We start from the raw sequence: 20,516 nt of genomic DNA on the forward strand, positions 1-20,516 counted from the left end.
GGCACACACATGGTGCACATTTGTACATGCAGACAAGCACTCATAAATAAAAGAAAAATAAATCTTAAAAAACAACTCAGTAACAGAGACGGTTCAGCCATCCATGTCCACAACTGTTAGTGGGCTTCTGCAAGCTCACAGAGGGCCCTGTGACAGCAATGGAGCAGGCCCAGTGCTATGGAAATGAGCCAGGCAAGCTGACATTCGATGAGCCTGCTCCACATGTGCACTTTATGAGTCACGCCCAGGAAAAGGGAATTAAGAATTGCAGATGTGTTCTGACGACGCTTATGGCCCTGCTTCCACGGGCTCGGATGCATCTCTTAAACTAGGGCAGTCACAAGCTGGCTTGCTCGTGGGTTTGAGAATTGCACAAGCAGCCTCTGCATAAAACTCAAGGGGTCACCCCCCCCAAAAAAAAAGGCACACAGGATTCTCAGACACCTGCATCTCTGACAGGCCAGCTCCTCTGTGAGCCCCAAGCTGCACGGCATCTCATTTGTGAAAATGTTTCTTTCATTTTACAACAGCCATGGAGTGTGTGAACCCCTAAAGCACCGTCCATGTTTCCTGGGGATGTCATCAAGTCACACGGTTCGTTATATTTACAGAATTTAATGACAGCATCCCGGATTTGTTTTGTTTTTCCTTAAATACCATTTTTGGTCATGTTCAAAGTAGAGAACCTAAGAAGACATCTTTTAGAACTTTATGTAACTGTATATATTCCTTATGTTAGCAGAACAGGAGAGCGGGGACTGAAGCTCAGTGGCATAGGCTCAGCATAAAGGCTCTGCAAAGCTCACACAGACAGGTAGGAAATGTTTCTGCAAATCTTTACCTTGTTCTAAGGCTGATTTGCCAGGGCCAAGAGTGAGGGTTGGCCACACAGCCACCCACCACCCTCCCAGGGCATTTCTTCGGTTCCACCTGAGGTTTCCCGCACTCAAAGGATGATGCTGATGCTGTGAAGACATGGGAGAAGGTCACACTGCAGCAGATGTCCTGGTTCTGTCATACTGTCCTGATAAATTCATGGCCAATGGCCAAGAGCTGAATTTGTCACATCTCAGGGTCACAGGCAACCTTCGGAACCATTCCTCTGGATTTCAAAAGTGGCGGCAGACAACACAGAACCCTATCCTCAGAAGGGGCTATAAACTCTAATCATTTAATTAAATTGGTGTTGCATTGAATTAAAACCAGAGCCTTTCTTGGCAGACTTTGATGGTCAAATGTGGTTCTTTGTAACTGTTGCTCAGTCTGGATAGAATATACTTGGGACACCAGGCCTTGCTTGTCAGCACCATCTGTGTGACATGGTAAGCCTGCAGCCCGCAAGAATCTCAGGACAGCTATGAATGTGGCCCAACACATCTGTAGATGACAGCACTATGTGGCAATGTCAAAACTCCTGAACTGTGGAAGGTCTCCTGAAGGCCATAGCTCTTATCCCTTTGGAAGACAGTATGGTATTTTTTTTTCTTGTGAGTCTGTGAAGGTTGTGTGTCTGTTTGTGTTTGTCTACGTAGACAGCAAGTGCAACTATCCTTCACCCTTCTCTTTGCTGGTTTCAGCACAGACCTGCCCCGCCCCNCCTGCCCCGCCCCGCCCCGCCCTGCCCTGCCCTGCTCTGCCCTGCCCTGCCCTGCATATCACCCCAAACACTAAAATCAACCACTAACAATCAATCCACTTGCCCCACCGGCCTCCTCTCCATTTACCTCCTGTGTGTGTTCCCTCTCATCAACTAGCCTGCCACTGCACTGGCGAGCAGGGACTGCATCCCATCTTTGGTAATTCCCACTAACAGAGATTCAGGGGATATTAATACTTCCTTGTGGCCTGCAGCCGCAACGTCTCCGGAAAGGTAACCGTAAACAGCACTCAGGGCATCCCATCTTAGTCAACCAGGGTCCACACTCTGAAGTAGCCTGATAAATCATGCAAGGAGCATTTTTTCAAAGAGAGCTGTGTGTTGTGATGGGATGGTCCTCTCTAAATCTCAGCTCAGTGCCTCTTGCTGCATGCACACGCACGTGCTGGTTAGTGTTTGTCATCTTGACAGAGAGTACATTCACCTGAGAAGAGGGAACCTCAGCTGAGGAGTTGCCTCCATCAGATAAGCCTTTGGCCAAGTCTCTGGGGGAATTTTCTTGACTAGTGATTGATGTAGTATGGTTTAGCCCACTCTAGGTGGTGCCATTCCCTGGGCTGGTGGTCTTGAATGGTATAAGAAGGCAGGCTGATCCAGTTGACAGGAGCAAGCTGGTAACAGAATTCCTCCTGGTCTCTGCCTGGCTCCAGGTTCCACTCTTGAGCTCCTGCCTGGCTAAGCCAAACAACCCTTTTTCTTCTCTTGGCTGCTCTGGGTCATGGCGTTTTACCATGGCAACACAGACACTAACCAGAATGTCTGCTGGTACCACTGAGTGGGCTATCACTGTGACAGACCTGCCTGTGTTGTTTTGGGGACAGTCATGGGAGGATTTTGGAGATCTGTGTGGGAAAAGCCATTAGGTGCTCAGGACATTAAGAGCTATTATGTGGGAGCTCTGAAGACAAGAATGTTGGGAAAAATGAAGGCCTGGCTTGTGATATTTCCGATGGAAGTTTGAGGGTCTCTCAAAGACACTACTAGCACTACATATGTGGTGTTTTGAATTAGGAATCTGTGAGGTGAAACCTTTGCTTTTCTAGGATAATCAGTGCTGGTCAGCCAGGACTGAAAAATCAGCTGCAATAAACAAGAGGCCAGCATCACCTAGGCAGAATCCTCTGGAAACTCGTTTCCTTAGGGTCAGCATACAGGAGCTATTTGGGGTGGGAGTGGGGCAAAGATGCACTCAAAGCTGGCAGTGGAACTTGGCAAACTGTGTTTAAGCATCTCCGGTGTGGTACTGCCTTTGAAGGCATGGAGGAATCGTGGAGAAAGCTGAGGCTCGGTGCCATGGAATATGACTGTTGGATACCAAGGCTTGACTCACACAGAGAGGATCAGACCCTCTGCTAGCCACTGCTGCTGCAGAGAGGATCAGAGCCCTCTGAAGCTGGGACAAGGGCCCAAGGCCTGAATGCTAGGCCAGGCACCACTTAGGGGCAGCCTGTGCAAGGCAGGCAAAGACAATGGGGATGGGGCGGGGCAAGGGATAGAAACTGAGTGTGGAGATTGGAAGGAGACACTGAGACCCTAGTGTCTCAGGGGCTAGATCCAAGTATAGAGGCCATCTCTTTCAGGTAGAGAGACCACCAAGACAATTTCTTCCAAATATAAAAAAGCACCCCCCAGAGAAAAAAGGTCACTCTCCCTTTCTCTAACTCTGGCAGCCTCTGTGTTATCTTACAGTAAAATAGGCAGATAGGAACCTGCCTGTCCTTTCCCTCTCCTCCTACCCCCTGCTCTGCCCAAGAGCCACCTAACATGCTCCTAACCCCTGTCCCCAAAATACTGGGGACACAACTGTCCCCTAAGAGCTTTGTAAGTTAAGCTCCTCCCTCCAGTCCCCAGCATCCCCTCCCCGAGATGCACTCACTGAGAGAAAGTCCAAAGGGACACGGTCTGACTACAGAGTTGATGAGCACGGAGCAGAAGCAGCCTCACTTTGCTGACACAACCGTTGACTTGATATCCCAATATCAAAAACCACTGTCAACCTTCCTTCCCTAGATCCAAGCCCCTTCCTCCCAAAAGAGTCTCAAATCCCCCATGAAGGAACCAGACATGCTATCTCTAAGTTAGGTGGCTAGTGAATAGGAAATCTGGGGTGGAAGGGGAGAGAGATGGCTAACAGAAATAGCTGCATTCTTTTTCACAAAATTTTAGGATCCTAGTTTGCAGGCTTTACCTGTGTGTGTGTGTGTGCGTGTGCGTGTGCCTGTGCGTGTGTGTGTGTGTGTGTGTGTGTGTGTGTGTGTGTGTGTGTTTTCTCCCTTCTCTGCTGCTGAAAAGGAAAATCTATGTGGTGCTTTAAATGAGAAGTGTTCCTCAAGGGCTCATGGATGTGAACACTTGGTCCCCATGTAGTAGAGCCGTTTGGGTAAGCCATGGAACCTTTGGAGATGGGAAGTCTTGCTGGAGGATGTACATCACTAGGGCAAGGCTTTGAGAGTTTATAACTTCATCCCACTTCCCTCTCGGCTTCTTTGGGTACAGAATCCTTGGATGGTATCCTTCAGTCAGCTGTTCTTTCCGTTCCACTTCAGTCTTTGCCTGTGTGATTGGATACCTAGTTCCTTGGAACAGTAAGCCGGAAGTGCTTCCTTAAGCTGCTTTTGGCCTGGGGCATTTTATTGCAGCAGCCACAAAGTAGCATCCTATCCCAGCAGCAGCAACAAAGTCGCTAGTGCATCTTATCCCAGCGGCTCTGAACTTGTTTTACAAGCATCTCCAGCCAGCAGTGGAACAGTCATGGGAAGCTTCCCGGAGCCCATGAGTTCCCGGCTACACTTTGAGGATTTGGTATTAAGTTTAGTTAATATGGGGCAAGGACAGTAACAGGTCAGGCTCAAGATGTCCATATGAAAGAGGGCTCAGGATGAGAGGCAGCCATTTTTCTCCTCAGAAACCCTAGGCTCAAAGCCTGTCTGTGGTGGTTGGTTGTTTTGTGTAAGTCCTCATGAAGAAGACAGTCACTCCATTTATTGGAAAATTGTTTCCTTACAAAAAATGCAAGAAGGGAAAGAGAAGTGGGGGGGGGGGTTATGGGAAAGAGGGAGAAACTTACCACACAGGGGGATATCACAATAGTCATAAAGTTTTCTGGGGTTTGTTGTATAGCACCAAGGACCATTCACATCCCCATCTGGGTTTCGGCAGTACTGAAAAGAGACAGGCATTTGAGAAGAGGCTCCCCTGGGGCGGAGGGGGGACCAGATGTAGAGAGGTAGACCTTGCTTTCTGTCCTTGTTTTTATGGTAAGTTAGTTTAAGGTGCTTATAAAGCCTCTGTTGCAGAATGCCCATGGTCTTGTCTCTGCTCAAAGCAAGTTCCAACTAGAAAGCCATTGCCTGAGCCAGGTATGGGAGAGCCAGCCATCAGGTCAGGACAGTGGTCATTACTGGCTGTCTTGTCATTGGTTGGCTTCAGTAATCCAGTTCCCCAGGAAGCCTTGTTGATTTAAAATGCTTGCACCCTCCATGGGTCAAGACAGAAGGGCAGCAGTGTTTTCTCGGATGCTGTTGCATAATAAGTGCAACTGTGCTCTCAGCTCCAAGGCCCCTGACTCCGACACCTATGCTGTTTCCTGAGGAGCAGCTCCTAAAGCCTGTGGCACCCTGAGCAACAAGAGCATCTTTTGTTCTAGTTAAGTGACCATGAGCTTCCAGAGAAGCCCAGAGTGCCGGGTGGAGGGTGCTCAGCAGAGCCAACTATGGACAAAGTGCTAGAATGTTAGCCCTATCCCCTGACCCCTAAAAGAGGAAGAGGGCCATTAGAATGTCAGGCCCTATCCCCTGACCCCGGCAGGAGGAAGAGGGCATGATGCACTGCACCAAAGGCCAATACTATGAACAACCATATCAACATATCAAAGCTTCCAAATTAAAAAAAAAAAGATTCCAAGAGATTCCTGGGAGTGTTGGAAAGTGCCCAGAGAGAGCAGGACTCTCCTCTCTCCACACTTCTCTGCATGCAGTGACTACCACATCTCTGCACAATAGTGAGGCCAGAAGTCTGTTCCCAAACAGTGTCAGAATAGTCAACTGTAGGACACCCAGCTGTGGCCTCAGCTCTGGCCCCTCCCCACCCCAACCTACTTCAGTTTTCCCCTCCCTTTCTTTTCCCTCAACACCAAAGATCAGTCCAGGCAGGTTGGTGTAAACCCAGACTAAATCTGTTCAAGGGTTGGCCAGGAAAACATATAACAGAACTCGAACCAGAGTGTCTTACATTCTTTTCCAGACCTGCCCGTGGGTTTGTCTGTGGGGTGAAGATGCTGTGCCTGTGGGGCTCCTGGGCAGCCCATCCCTGACAGGGGGTGCCAGCTGCAGTGACGGCCTTTTTACCCCGATAGTCTTTGCCATTCCCATACATGCAGTCTGTAGGAAGGGAAGAGGAAGGTTATGTGCCCCAGGTAGACAGAGCATGATACAGCATAATTGCATCAACGCTGGCTTGCTCTAATACAGTGGTTCTCAACTTTCCTAATGCTGCAACCCTTTAATATAGTTCTTCATGTTGTGGTGACCCCAATCATGGTTATTTTCATTGCTACTTCATAACTGTAATTTTGCTACTGCTATGAGTCCTAATATAAATACTTATATGCAGTGTGATTGGTACATGACTCCTGTTAAGAGGGTTGTTTGACCCACTCCCTCCAAAGGGGTCTCTACCCACAGGTTGAGAGGCACTGTTCTGTTATGTTAGTGTTAGGTTGCTCTCTAGTGGCAGACCAGTGACTTAGCCCTTAAACGCTAGGGTGCTGACAATGAGCGAGAACCACTGCCTGGCTCTGGAATTCACCAGAGATGTTTACAGGCTTGGAAATGATCCCAACTTTGGTCGGATGTTTTCGAAAGAGAACTCAGACTAGGACATAGGAAAGCCCAGCTGAACAACAGCATGAATAGTTACAACAGCGTAAATAGTTAAAACACGTGGAGGGCTTACAAGGCGCCTTGGGAAACTGTCCACCCACCTTTTGCCAACAACCATCTCCCTGCCTGCCCTAAGATAGAGCTGAGGCTCCTTCTACACAGCAGACGCTCAGCCCACACGGGTGCCCCATGCAGTGTGGGAGCTTCTACATGAGTAGCACTTCCTCCTCTGTGTCCAGTCTCCACAGCTGCCCGCCCACATCTGGCCACTGGCTCCCTACCTGTCTCAGAGTCGCTCGGCCCACTTGGTTCCTGGGAAACTGTGGGCAATTCCACAACACTCCCTCCTGTCTCTGAGCACCGCTTGAGGTTGCAGTATTCCCACCTGACGCTCGGGTCAGTGGTGTAGCACCAAGGGCCCTTGTCACCATCCGGGTTCCTGCAGTAGTTCATCTCCAAGCCACTGTAAATCCCAAAGCAGTGTGGTCAGCAGTGGTGGAAGAATTCAGCTCCCTCTCAACTCTGTTTACAACAAAAGTGTTAGTGAAGTGCCTTTGAAACATCTCACTGAAGATATTAACAATGCATTGTCACAAATGGTCCTCTTAACCAAAACTGAGACAATGTAAATGTGTTTACAATGTAATAGACATATAAAACATATAGCTATTATAACAAATATATATATACATATATATATACATTGTATAAATTTAAAAGCAAGCATCATAATATTCTCCTTTTGACACTCTAACACTTTCCCCCAATTTAGATCTTGAAATGTAATTTTAGATTTTAAAAAGCAATTATGAATATATCAATATCTTTCTATGTATCACTACATGGGGATATTGAAAATGAAACTAAACATCTTACTCAAGGAACTCAATAGCTTATAAAGAGCAGAGTTCCCTAGTCTTGTCTGTTCTTAATGTAGTGAGAATTATAAACATTTATGGTAAATGGAAATTATGAAGTTGATGTCACTGTAAATACGATAAGGGTTGATTTGCATTTGAAAGATTCACAAAAGTTGGTCTGGAAAATAAGTTCTTGGGCAGGATGTCATTTCTGTAGGATGCAGTCATGGGCAGGAGCCTTCTGTCTTAGATCCATCCTCTGCCTGTGGAAGCCAGATTCAGACAGTAGAAGATGAGAGAAAGACGTTGGAAGAGTTAGGAGAGATAACAAAGTCTCCTGGGGGCTCCAAAGGGCCTGAAATGTTGTGGGGGGTCAAAAAACCCACATCAGGTGATTATACTGGGGAACACTGGAGAATGCTACCCTCCTGTCTCCCAACTCCACCCAAGAACATCGTCCCAAGCTCTCAGAATCCTCATCCCTGCCGTCAGCTCAGAGTCACCATGACCTATATCTCTGTGGGAACTGGAACCCAGCACCGTCTGGAGACTCTGCAGGCAAGAGACTTTGTCTCACGCCTTTGCCCAAGAGCTACAGGAAGCCAGCCAAGATCCCAAGGCACTAGATATGTGAGTGAACATCTGCTTTCTTTTAGTTGAGATACACTGTACTTCTGGTGTTGTGGGTTTGAATCTGAAATGTCTTCCATAGGTTCATGTTGTAAACACTTGGTCTGTATGAGGAGGTTTTGGTAACTTCAGCAGGCAGCTAGAAGGAGGAGGTCACTGGAGCCAGTCCATAATATGGTATTATACATAATACATTATCATCTGTGGCCACTTCCTTTCCCTCTCTGTCTGCTGCTCTATGTACAGCTTCCTCTACAGCACTGTGATATTCTGCATAGCCACATGAAGTCACGTGATCATAGACTGAACTCTCTGAAACCATGAGCCAGGAATAAAATGTTCCTGTCTTAGTTGTGCCTGTCTGGTATTTTTGTCACAGTGGTACCAAAGTAACTAATCTGCCACATGAGAAATAGGGATCTGAATAAAGAAAGATCAATGCCTTTGATAAACACGATTGTGACATATAGCATTTTCATTAACCCAGAAGTCCCGTCTCCACCACCTCCTCCCAGAAACTAACATTACAGTTTATTTTGTCCCAAATAGTTTAGCATCTCTTCTCAATAAAAGGATTCCCATCGAATGTACACTTTTATATATTCTTTCCTTGGTATAAAATTTCTGAGCTCCTTTCATTGCATGATTGTACCAAAAAGTATTAATTCACACTTTTCTATTGATGATCATTACTGTTGTTCAGTCTTGGGCTATCATAAATAAATGAATATTCTTCACGATACTCTTCATAAATAAGCAAATCTATGAATATTTTTCTTTAAAAAAGAAAACTATTTACCCAGGTGTGGTGGTTTGTTCCCCTAAGTTCTGCACTCAGGAAACAGAAGCAGGTAGGTGGGTGTATGTGAGATCCAGGCCAGGTCTAGGCCAGCCAAGGCTATATCACTAGGGCTAGGTTAGATGACAACTTTGTCAGACCTATCCTTCCCTCTTGACCCGGGTTCAGGAGAGCTAACTCGGGTTGCCGTGTTTGCGTAGAAAGCTCCTTTGCCCACTGAGCCATCTCATTAGCCCCACTATGCATATTCTTAGATTTCTTTAGCTGGGCGTGGTGGCGCAAGCCTTTAATCCCAGTACTCAGGAGGCAGAGGCAGGCAGATTTCTTAGTTCGAGGCCAGGCTGGTCTATAAAGTGAGTCCAGGACAGCCAGGGCTATACAGAGAAACCCTGTCTCGAAAAATATATATATGTTTCTTTGAGGAATAGTGATTCTATTTCATTAGGTAACTATTCAGGAATAGAATTGCAGAGTTATAGGGTAAACGCATGTCTGCCTAACCTTACAAGAAGCCATAGGCGGATTTCCAAAGTCATTGTGGTATTTACACTTAAGCAAGTATGTATGTATTATTTAGCCATCAGGGTTTTTTTTTAATGTTTATTTTTGTTTTATTTGTCTTAGTGTTTGCCTGAATGTCAGTGTGCTATATGCATGCTTTACCCATAGAGACCAGAAGAGGGATGGTTCCCCTGGGACTGCAGTCACACCCAAGTGTGAGCTACTAGGAATTGAATGTAGGACCACTGAGAAAGCAACCAGTGCTGTTAAGCACTGAGCTATCTCTCCAGCCCCCAACCTACCAGTTTAATACCTTGGACCTGCAGTAAGTACATGGGATGGCTCAGGTATTTTGATGGTTAGATTATGTTTTAATTAATGAATTATTTTTGTGTATGTATAAATGAATTATTCTATGTACGTATACCTGCATATACGTGTGTGTGTGTGTGTGTGTGTGTGTGTGCCTGCATATGTATATGCAGGTAAGTGTGTCATGATGTATGGCACTCAGTTGTCCCCTCTCATGTGTCTGCTTCAGCAAAAACATCCTCTCATAAGACAGTTTTCAGAAATACATTATATGACACAACAGAGTCTCCAAAAAAATCCAAAATTTCCCACTTTACACATCATTCTCCATACCCCTAATCACCCCTTACTCCTGTCTTTTTATGAGTAGCCACATCTACCCTGTGCCTGATGGGCCTCTCTGTAGTTATTATTCTCAGTTCTTTGATGGCCTACAATGCCAGACTTTCTCAGTGTTTCTCAGGCCATTTGTGTCTCTGTCCCTGAGAAATACCTATTTGTGTCTGCTACCGTTTTTACAATATGGGTGGGGAAAACGCTTATGTCTCTATACTTGAGGCATCTGTCACACATATGAATTGAGAATAATTTTTCTCCCAGTCTCCAGTCTCCCATATCTGTTTTCTCAATGGTGACGTTTGTAAAATTTTCATTTTATAAAAACAAAATTATCATTCTTTAAAATATTTTTGCTTAAAAGATTTGCCTTTCCCTGGATTATGGAAATACTTTTCTCTTTTCTCCCCCCAGAAGTTTCACATTTCAGCCTTAGTCGTCACTTCTGCACTGAGGTCTAACAGCTATGGCAAGTCTAGTGTGATATAGAAAGTATAAGTCAGGAGTGCACACTTTGAATTTGCTGGTTTGGGGTTTGGGTTGGCAGGGTTGGAGCGGGGGTGTTACACACAGCATTCCTTTACCATTCTGGGAAAAGATGCTCTTTAGGCATTGAGCTGCTTAGCTGTTTGCATAGAAACACAGGGTTTGTTTCTGAACTGTTCCCATTTCTGTGCCCCTCCTACTGACACAGGACACTGGAAGGTCTCAATTTCTGTCTGTGGGCCTCACCAAATAGTCTCTGGTTTTTATAGCATCACTGATGATGTTTATAATGTTATGGTTAGATTGCGTGTAGCTAGGACAGACATACAATGACTTGTCTGTTGACCTCATGTATACCTGCTGCTCTTTGAACATGTAAATTCACTCAGTGTGTGTCCATTGGTCATCTGCCTGCGAATCAGGATGCCTGTTCTTCATTTTAGAACGTGAGGCCCTCCCTTCTTATATCGTTTGTTCTTTTCCTCCCTCTCTCCTTCCATCCCTCCCTTTATTCCTTCTTCCTTTCCTCTTTCCTCTCTCATATCCTTGATTCCTTCTTTCCTTCCTTTCCTTCCTAATTTGCTTTTTCCTTCTTTCCTTCTGTTATCCCTTCTTTCATTCCTTTCCCCCTTCCTTCCTTTCTTCCCCTTCCTCCTTCTCTTCATTCCCTTCCCTCCCTCCCTCCCTCCTTCTCTACTTTCCCTCCTTCCCTCTCTCCCTCCTTCTCTCCTTTCCCTTCCTTCCTTCCTTCCCTTCCTCCCTTCTCTCCCCCCCCTCCTTAATTAATTCTCTCACTTCCTTCCACTGTCTTACTGCAATGGCTCCCAATACTCTTGCTCTCTGGCAACTCATACCCCATGAGAGCACTGTGCTTCTGGCTAGTAAGGCTTCCCAGGTGAGGACTGAAAGAAATGGAGATGCAGATGCCACTAGAAATATTAGCCTGTGAGCCAAACATAAAACTACACTCCAGTGATTTGCAGTGGAATGACCCAGGCCAATGGTGGGAGCCAGCATCAGCCTTAGCACAGGGAAGTGGTGGTATTAGTTCTAAGCTTTATGGAGACTTGTTCTCACAGGGATTTCACCAATGGGACCTCACCACCTCCACAGATCCCCCTGGCTTCTACAGAATTTCTCAGGAAAGGGAGCCAGTTAATGGCTTCTCTTCCTTCAGGCCTATTTCTCAAAAGCCAAGTTCTTGTCATATTCTGCCCTCAGTAATCTCAGAGAAATTTGGTCCAAGACGAGTTAGCCTAAAGCATGGGGCACATGGAAACCTAAACCAGCTATTAATCCTCTCATGGTTAAAATCAAAGACATACGCATCTGGGAAGTTCGCTGGGGTCTTCGAATGCCTGTGTGGAAACATAGCTACCCAGGACTGGCACTTCTTCCCTGTGATGGTAGTGGACGATGTGCCCCGATAGCTCTGCCCATTACTCTGGTAGCATTCCTGGACCACAGGTGTTTGCTCCTCTGGTGGAACTGAAATCAAAGCAGAAGAAAGCGAGACCAGTAAGATCTGAAACAGGCAGACCTGAGCACTAACTTACGACACATGAAGTAAACCAGTCTGGGAAATCCCATTGTGTGTGTGTGTGTGTGTGTGTGTGTGTGTGTGTGTGTTGGTGTGTGTGCATGTATATGTATTGTGTGTATGCTCACACACAAGTACACCATTTATAGTGTTGTACCATGTATTGAAAAAAAAAAACCTTGGAAGATGGATAAGATTGGCCAGAGTGTTGATAACTGGAAATGTCATTATGTACAAGTTATTTTTATGAATTGCTACCAGATGTTCATGAGATCAAGAGGCCAGAATGCTCTGTAATAAGGGCACCAGGCAGGACAGGGCTAGACCTATCATTCTTGCATACTTCCCTAGACTTTCTTTGGTCATAGGTCTGCCTCTAGGACATAAGAAAAAGGCCATTTATTCTCAGAAATGACCACAGTAGGACTCTAGCCGGTTAGGATTGTGAAATAGTCTTGGTTAGTTTGTGAGTGGATCCTCAGACACAGGAACCTCAAAAAATAAGAACAAAATAGAAATTCAAGGAGCAAAACCCACAGCATCGGAGATGAAGAATTCCTGCAACAGACTGATCAGCAGACGGCAGGGTTAGGCGAGCAGCCAGTGAGCTTAAAAGTACTTGGGTAATGGGTTCCACATGACACAAAAGGAAAGGATGGATGGTGGCAAGGAGACCACGGACAGAATAACTACGTTAATGATGGACTTAAAGCCAAGCATGCACAATTATATTAATGCAAATATCTCCGTCAGAAGGCTAATGAGACGCATCACACAAACACTAATGTAGGCAGAGCTACAAAGTCTGTTCAAATCAGTAAAGATAAACTTCAGAGTTTCCGAGACAGAAGGAGTATTTTCAGAAACAATGGCATGACAGAGGAGACATCATCCCATCGAGAAGATAAAGAGGTCTTCAATGGGTATGTGCCTACCAACTGAGCTTCACAATACAGAAAGCAAACAGAAGCAAATGAAACAGACTAATCTGCAGTTAAAGTCGGACCTGTAAGCAATACAGTAGGAATACAGAACCCTAATAGAGTTTGCAAGTTGACTTTTATAAGCTTCCCAACCACAACAAAAGTCAAGATTTCAAGAGCTTGGGGATCGCTCACCAAGGTTGTATCCTGTGCCACGGGGCAAACAACAGGTGAAATACTATAAATGAAATGATAGAAGCCTCACTCCGACCCACAGCAAGATTAAGCGAAGCAAAGGTACCACACCCTGATACATGGTGAAGAAGCCAGTAGAGACAAACTTGTATAGTGCTGCTGCTCAGTGAGCCCTTGTGACCCACTCTTACCTGAGGAATCTGACTGGTCTGGTGACGCTGAGGACTCGGACTCGCAGGACGGAATCTCACAGTACTCCCACCTCAGCTGGCTGTCAGTGGTATAGCACCAGGGAGCAGTTTCTCCATCTGGGTTCCGGCAGTAGTTCTCTTCCAGATTTCTAGAACGGAAGTATGGGTTTCGCGCTTCAAAGACTTTCAGTGAAGCAAGGCATGCACACGCTTGTTAGAAGGAGTGCTGTACATGTCTAATATGCTAGAATCGTGCATGCTGAATGATTGACAGGTACCAAGAGGAAGCTTGAATTGGGCTTAGACATCACATGGCATGGCAGGTTATCTGGCATAGAAGAAGCAATGACTAAAATATATTCTTTGGGCTAGAGAAGTGGCTCAGTGGTTAAGAGCACTGATTGTTCCTCCAGAGGTCCTGAGTTCAATTCCCAGCAACCACATGGTGGCTCCACAACCATCTATAATGTGATCTGATGTTCTCTTTTGGCATGAGGGGTACATGCAGATACAGCACTCATATACATAAAATAAATAAGTAAATATTATGTATATGCATATATATGCATACATATATGTACATACATATATTCCATGACTTCATGTGATGGAATAAAATGAGTCTTTAGTTCTGGGTTGGGTACTGCAATGTATGCTAGAGCAATGAGGATTTTCCCCGAGTCTCAAACTTACTAACTCTAGAGGCCTAGAGTTTGCATTTCTAGTAAACCCCTGATGGTATCGGTGGGGCACACTTTGAGAAAGATTGTAACAGGTAAAACACTGCTGAATGTCTCTTTCCTTGCATGTGACCTAATCGATCTTCATTCGTGAATTTTGTTATACTACAACCAAGATGAAGTCAATGGGGTCTGCATCCCACAGTCACAGGGGTGAGAAAGGAGACAGGAGGGACATACTTGCAGGGGAAATTTTCTGGTGTCCTGTTGTGCCTATGAGGGGTTTGCTCACTCCAGCGCTGACAGGTTTTCCCAGACACGGTGACAGACACGGTCCCTCGGTAATTTTCACCTCTTCCTTTCAGACACTGGTAGGTTGGGCCGGGTGGGGGTGGGGGTGTTGCTTGAATAGGGGAAAGAATTGATTGTGAATGGTTTTCCATTAAGAATGCACCGACAGATGTTTTGGAAGGATGAAGGCAGGGTCTCTCTGCTATGTCCTCTCTTACTCCTCTCAGGATTTTACACTTGGGGACAGCTTAGTACTTTCAGTTTGGTAGCCTGTATGTCTACATGGCCATTTCATCAAGAACATCTCTAAAGATGGACCCTGGGACCAGATGCTTCTGTCTCTAGTGTTTTGTGTTACTTCATCAAGCATGGTAAGAGTCGGTATAAGTCCTCTCCCACTTCAAGTCCTTATGTATGCCTTTGATCCAGGCCCTTCTGAGAAACATACATGATTCACTAGGTAAACACAACTGACCACCACCCATCTCCCATAAAGGCACACAACTAAGAAAGAGCCCATGGGAAAAGGTGAATGTCTTAGATACATATTCACTTGCCCTCAGAGCTTCAGAATACAGAAGACAAACAGTTAAACCCTAAGGGGAATAGATTAATCTACAGTTAAAGCTGGATATATAACCACCTATCTCCCAATAACTAATAAAACAAAAATACAGGAAAAAAAACACTAACCAAATATCTTTAAGAAAAAGTATGCGACTAGAAATTAAGACTTTGTTGGGGGGTGAGGGGGACGTGTTGTAAGAAGGAAGACAGCCTGAGGAATCCCTGCTTTTCATTGATGGCAGGACAAAGGAGGGTGGCTGTCCCTGTATGTCATTTCTAGCATCTGCTCAGGGTCGGTCTACTCTTCGAGATTCTCCGTTCCCATTCCCAAAGAAGGAGCTGTGTGACATAGCTTCCCCAATATGTCATTTTTATGAGCTCTACTTCTCTTGAGCACCCCCAAGTTAGACAGCTAAACAGCTGGGTGCCCACTGACATCTGTGTTGACAACTAAACAATTAGGAGGAAAAAAAAAACCTCTGTATGGTCATGAAGTTCGTGGAACAGCTATGCTGTCAGGCTCCTTCCGCTCAGGGAAGACTGGATTGGCAGAGCTACAGCCCAGAAATCTGCATTTGAGCGTGCTTGAAAAAGGATGCTGACCTAACTAACTCCATGTGGTCCTTTTGTCTCTAGTTTGCCTCTGATTCTTTCTTCCTGGCTCCCTTGGTTCTGCAGTCACCTTGGATTTGAGAAATGACTGGAGGGATGGATAAACAACTTTGTGTATGTGCATGTGTGCACATGTTCATGTGGTGGCCAGAGAATGACCCCAACTGTCATTCCCTAGACATTTTTACTTTTTGTTTTTAGACTGGGTCTTTTACTTGGACGTTACCAAGTAGGCTAGGCTGGCTGAGTAGCAAGCTATGTAGGGATCCACTTGTTTCCACCTGCCTTGGCCTGCCTCTACCTCCCCACTGACACCAACATGCTCAGTTGGTCTCTCTCTCTCTCTCTCTCTCTCTCTCTCTCTCTCTCTCTCTCTCTCTTTCGATGTGGGTTCTGAAGGTTGAACTCAGACCATTAGGCTTGTGGCAAGCATTTAGCCTACTGAACTCTCTCCTTGGCCTCTGGATTATGACAAAGGGGTTCAGGCAAGAAACACTGAGCCTTCAAGACTCAGTTACTTATGATGGAGAAGCTACATCACAGGTGAACAGTCAGCTCCTAGGAACCAGGCTGTTCCCCTTAAGAAGAAGAAGAAGATGGTGGTGGTGGTGGTGGTGGTGGTGGTGGTGGTAGACACAACAACCACAATAGCTTCCCCAGCAGAAGCAGAGCTGACATAACCAAGCTACCTATAGCCAAGACATCCTACTCCATCATCTCTATCAATCTCAAGCCCTTCTTTTGTTTTCCCCTTTCTAGAAAGTTCCAGAGCTCCTGTCAACCCCTTAAAGATGAGCTTGGCATCACTGACCCCCTTTATAAGGTCACACTGATTACACCATTCCCTGCTTACACATCTCTCTGCCTTTCACCACTCCTGCATCTTTAATGGACAAGCAAGTGGGTGTGGAGTCTAGTCTGTTAGGGCTCCTGGAGCTGCAGCTTTGCCTTTATACTGATAATATTCACAAATGGTAGAAATCTCTGAGGAAAAAAAATCAATAAATGGATTGCCTTACCAGTTACCTAAATAGCTAATAAATTGGATGAGAGAGGTCAGGAACATCCCGCAGACCTGTGGGACGACACTTTAGGGCCTTACTCAGCTGCCAGCAAGATTCCCAAAAGGGGAGGCCGGGGTGGGGGTAGGGGTAGCTCCCATAGTATTGGGTATTAAAGGAACTTACTGCAGCGGGGGATGTCACAGTATTCCCAGCGTTTGTTGGGGTCTGTGGTGAAGCACCAGGGCCGTGGCTCCCCGTCAGGGTTGCGGCAATAATTCATCTTCAGGTTCTTGCTTGGAAATCTGGGTGGACAAGAAGGATTTGTTTTTTAACCCCTGTCTTCTTTCATTTTTTTCATTTGCTGTGATAACATATCAATAATTTAGAAATAAAAAAATCATATAGGGACTAGAGAGAGATGGCTCAGTGGTTAAGAGCTCCAACTGTTCTAGAGGTTCTGAGTTCATTTCCCAGCAACCACATGGTGGCTCACAACCATCTGTAATGGGATCTGATGCCCTCTTCTGGTGTGTCTGAAGACAGCTACAGTGTACTCACATGCATAAATAAATAAATAAATAAATAAATAAATAAATAAATAAATAAAAGAACAGGCCTCCCAGGGACACTGGAAAACTTCTGCAAAGCAAAAGACACTGTCAATAAGATAAAATGGCAGCCCAGAGAATGGGAAAAGATTTTTACCAACTCCACATCTGACAGAGAGCTAATATCCACAATAAAGAAAGAACTCAAGAAACTAAACATCAATAAACTAAATAATCCAATTAGAAAAATGAGTTACAGATCTAAACAGAAATGACCTAGAAACACTTAAAGAAATGCTCAATATCCTTAGCTATCAGGGAAATGCAAATCAAAATGACTTTGAGATTCCATCTTATGCCTATCAGAATGGCTCAGATCAAAACCACAAGTGATAGCTCATGCTATCAAAGGCAGGTTTTTTTTAATAGTAATAAACATTCATGCAGAGCAATTAGAGTTAGTCCTCTGCTGGAAACCCAGAAAGAAAAATAGGCTCAGACTTCCAAGGACCACATTTCTAGTGGTTCCCATGAACAAGACTTACAGAAGAAGATGAGAAACTATCTAACCATCCAGAATATTGAAGCAAGCAAACTTTAGTTATTTAGATACAAATAATAGCAATCTTCAAAGAACAAAGTGCTCACTGTCTTCAGACAGTGACGTGGTGCAGGCAGGACATTGATGCCCAGTCCTACTGGTCTACCAGGTTCCCTATCCACTACCAGGAAGCTTAGAGAATCCAAGATTGGGAGCTATGTTCCTTCAAGCACCTGGCCAGAGAGCCCTTCTTGACAGGGACCCAGGGGTTTAACTGGGAGATTGTCTCTGTGCCTGGTTCCTCTCTGAGACTGGGTGCTTAGGACAAAGAGGAAAGCTAGCAATGGTCTATTGCCCCTCTTCTGGGTTCTACAGTTGTCCTGACCTAGTCATACTTTGAGGGTATTATTGTGCTTGCCTTTGAAAGGCAGTGGCAGGAGCCATGTTTTAAGCTCTTCAGAAGATGCAAAACTCAGCAATGCCATTGTCCACAGGGACAGCCGTGGCTTAGTCATGCTACTGAGAGTCTTAGTAGCCCTGTTATGACATCAGGGTCATCACAGAAAGAGGAGTAAGAGCATGACATCTCCAGGGAGATGTTTTCCTGTGGAAAAAAATGACCTTGAACCCTCACAAGTGCTTGCTCTGAAAACCATCCTTGCTTTCTGAAGCAGGGAGCCCCTGGTCCTGTCTTAAACTCATAATCACCTTTGAGAACATGATTAGAAGTTGTGAATGGCTCGGTGTAAATACACATAAAATATCGGGGATCTGAAAGATGCTTGATAGCTATAGATCACAGTTGGAACACCTAGACCATACCTGGTGTAGAGAGAAAGAGAGCAAGGGAGCACACACAAGCCAAGTGTGCGTCTCCGTTTTCCCAGAAATACACATTGGCCGTGGATTTAGTTATAACTCGAATTCGATTCATAAGGCTTGGATGCTGTCTTTCTAGCAAGTACCCATGCCTCTGGACCATGTGATGAGTAACAAGAACACATACTTTATATGCAGCCTAGCTGGAGGATACCCGCCTTGAAAATCAAAGCCACCCAGCCTTCAGTTCCTCGGATGTTTCTGCTTGCTTCAAGAGGAGTGCATATCTAAAAAGCCTCAGGCTTGACTGCAGAACCTTACTTGGCAGGGATGTATCCATGAGCATGTGGGCTCTGAGAATCCCAGGCTTGGCAATCAAGTCCAGACATGGTCTTGGAGATTTTGCCCTCATACTTTTCTCCACTGCAGTACATGCATTCCTCTGTGCAGTGTGGGAAGAGAAGGGAGAGAGAAAGAGAAACTGACATTGAAACACAGTGGAACATAAACCGGAGTCCCTCTAGAGAGGTCTCCAGTGCTTCCTGCCACCCATTCCTACCTGACTCCCAGTAACCACTTGGCAGTAAAGACTTGTATTGTTCTGATGCGGTCAGGGTCCCATCTTTTTCTGAGGCAATGTATTTGGGCTTTATGAGTCTGTGTCACCTTAACTATGGCAGTCAGAAACATGACCTCAAACTGGGAGGCTCCCATGGGGAAGGCACACGCTCTCAGAAGCCTATACATTCTCCATTTTAAATTTGGCATGTGGTTTTTTAAAATTCAATAAACTTATTCTGATCACTTGATGAGTGACAGGCATATGGGAACCATTGGGACTTTCTGCTGGGTTTTTTTGCTTGTTTGTTTGTTTGTTTGTCCCCAGTGAGACTACAGCCATTGGAGAAACCCACTCAACCTTAAGCAGTCAAGCTTCTGTTTGCATATTGCTGAGAAACATGACTGATTGGGGTGTGTATATATGTGAGGGGTGGAGGGGTGTTGTATTTGGTTTTTCCTTTTTGCAGTCTAATTTATTTTAAAAATAAGACTTGGATTTGGAATCATTAAAGTCCCGTGTTGATGAGAAATAACACACAACTGGAATTTTTATGGTAGCATTAAAAAAATATCTGTGAATTTGATATAAAAAGCCTGTGTTCATGGGATGTAAAAGCCAAATAATCTGTGACCATCCATGTCCAAATGCAGGCGCTGCTCTGTCCACATAGACAAAGTGGTAAGAAAGGAGTTGGCCCCTGAAACATGCCCATGCTGCTGTATAAGCACCACTAATGCTTTTTTAGCATTAACCTTTGAGGTTCTTTGAGAAGCTGATGGGCCCGTTAGAAGAAGGCATGCCAACACACACAAACTGGTGTGCTGTTTAACTTCCAACTCAACAGAATAGCTCACATGAGATCATTCCTCCTGTGTGCTTGAATTCCAGTGGCTTCATGGTTTTAATTTAGCTATTTAATAGCAACCATCTTTGGAGTTTTACACCGTGTAGAATTTTAACCAAAGAAATTGTATGCAAGTTTTAGATCTGTCTATCCATGTGCATATGTTGAAATAACATTTTAATAAAGATAGTTCAGGTCAGAACTGGGACTCCTTCATAAGAGCAAGCTCATTACTTCATTTTGTAGTGTACAACACAAATATTTTTTTAATGATGTCTCTGAGAAATGGATGTATAGCATATGCCAGGTGACAAGCAGACAGAAGGGGGTTTTCTAGATCCACCCCTACCTTCACATTCAGGGATGTTGCAGTAGTCATATCTCTTGTCCGGATCTGTAGTGTAGCACCAAGGCCCTTGTTCATCATTGTCTGGGTTCCTACAGTAGTTCTCTTCTAGTCCCTCATTGGGATGTGTACTGGGAGAGTAGCTGCAGGATGGAAAAGGAACATGGTGACCGCATCTTAAAGAACAGTGCATAACAAGGTAGGAGATGCTACGCTTCGCCTCGAGGGTTCAGATCTGTCTTCTGAATGTGTTTCAGCTGCTGGTTGTTGCTTCTTTATCTACAGATGGGAAGCTTGGGTCAAGCAGCTCATTTTACCATCATCACTCTTTGGGCAGCTAAGCCTTGGGTCTAGACAAGGCATCTGTGCTGAGCAGGCAGGAGGTACACCAG

The 20,516-nt window shown here is 45.1% G+C and overlaps 1 protein-coding gene across 1 annotated transcript in view; it reads right to left on the bottom strand.

The window, feature by feature from the left end:
- The window catches only part of Plg (plasminogen), a 41,708-nt gene that overhangs the window by 9,361 nt on the left and 11,831 nt on the right, over positions 1–20,516 (bottom strand). Inside the window, exons 5-14 of the mRNA XM_021186265.2 lie at positions 20,128–20,267; positions 18,694–18,814; positions 16,648–16,766; positions 14,231–14,393; positions 13,311–13,459; positions 11,787–11,949; positions 6,819–7,000; positions 5,888–6,036; positions 4,725–4,818; positions 842–965 (exon numbers count right to left, since the gene is read on the bottom strand). Of these exons, the coding sequence (XP_021041924.1) occupies positions 842–965; positions 4,725–4,818; positions 5,888–6,036; positions 6,819–7,000; positions 11,787–11,949; positions 13,311–13,459; positions 14,231–14,393; positions 16,648–16,766; positions 18,694–18,814; positions 20,128–20,267 (1,404 nt within the window). The remainder of the gene's footprint in view (positions 1–841; positions 966–4,724; positions 4,819–5,887; positions 6,037–6,818; positions 7,001–11,786; positions 11,950–13,310; positions 13,460–14,230; positions 14,394–16,647; positions 16,767–18,693; positions 18,815–20,127; positions 20,268–20,516) is intronic.

Source organism: Mus caroli, chromosome 17 (genome assembly GCF_900094665.2).
Source record: "Mus caroli chromosome 17, CAROLI_EIJ_v1.1, whole genome shotgun sequence".
Classification (NCBI taxonomy): Eukaryota; Metazoa; Chordata; class Mammalia; order Rodentia; family Muridae; genus Mus; species Mus caroli.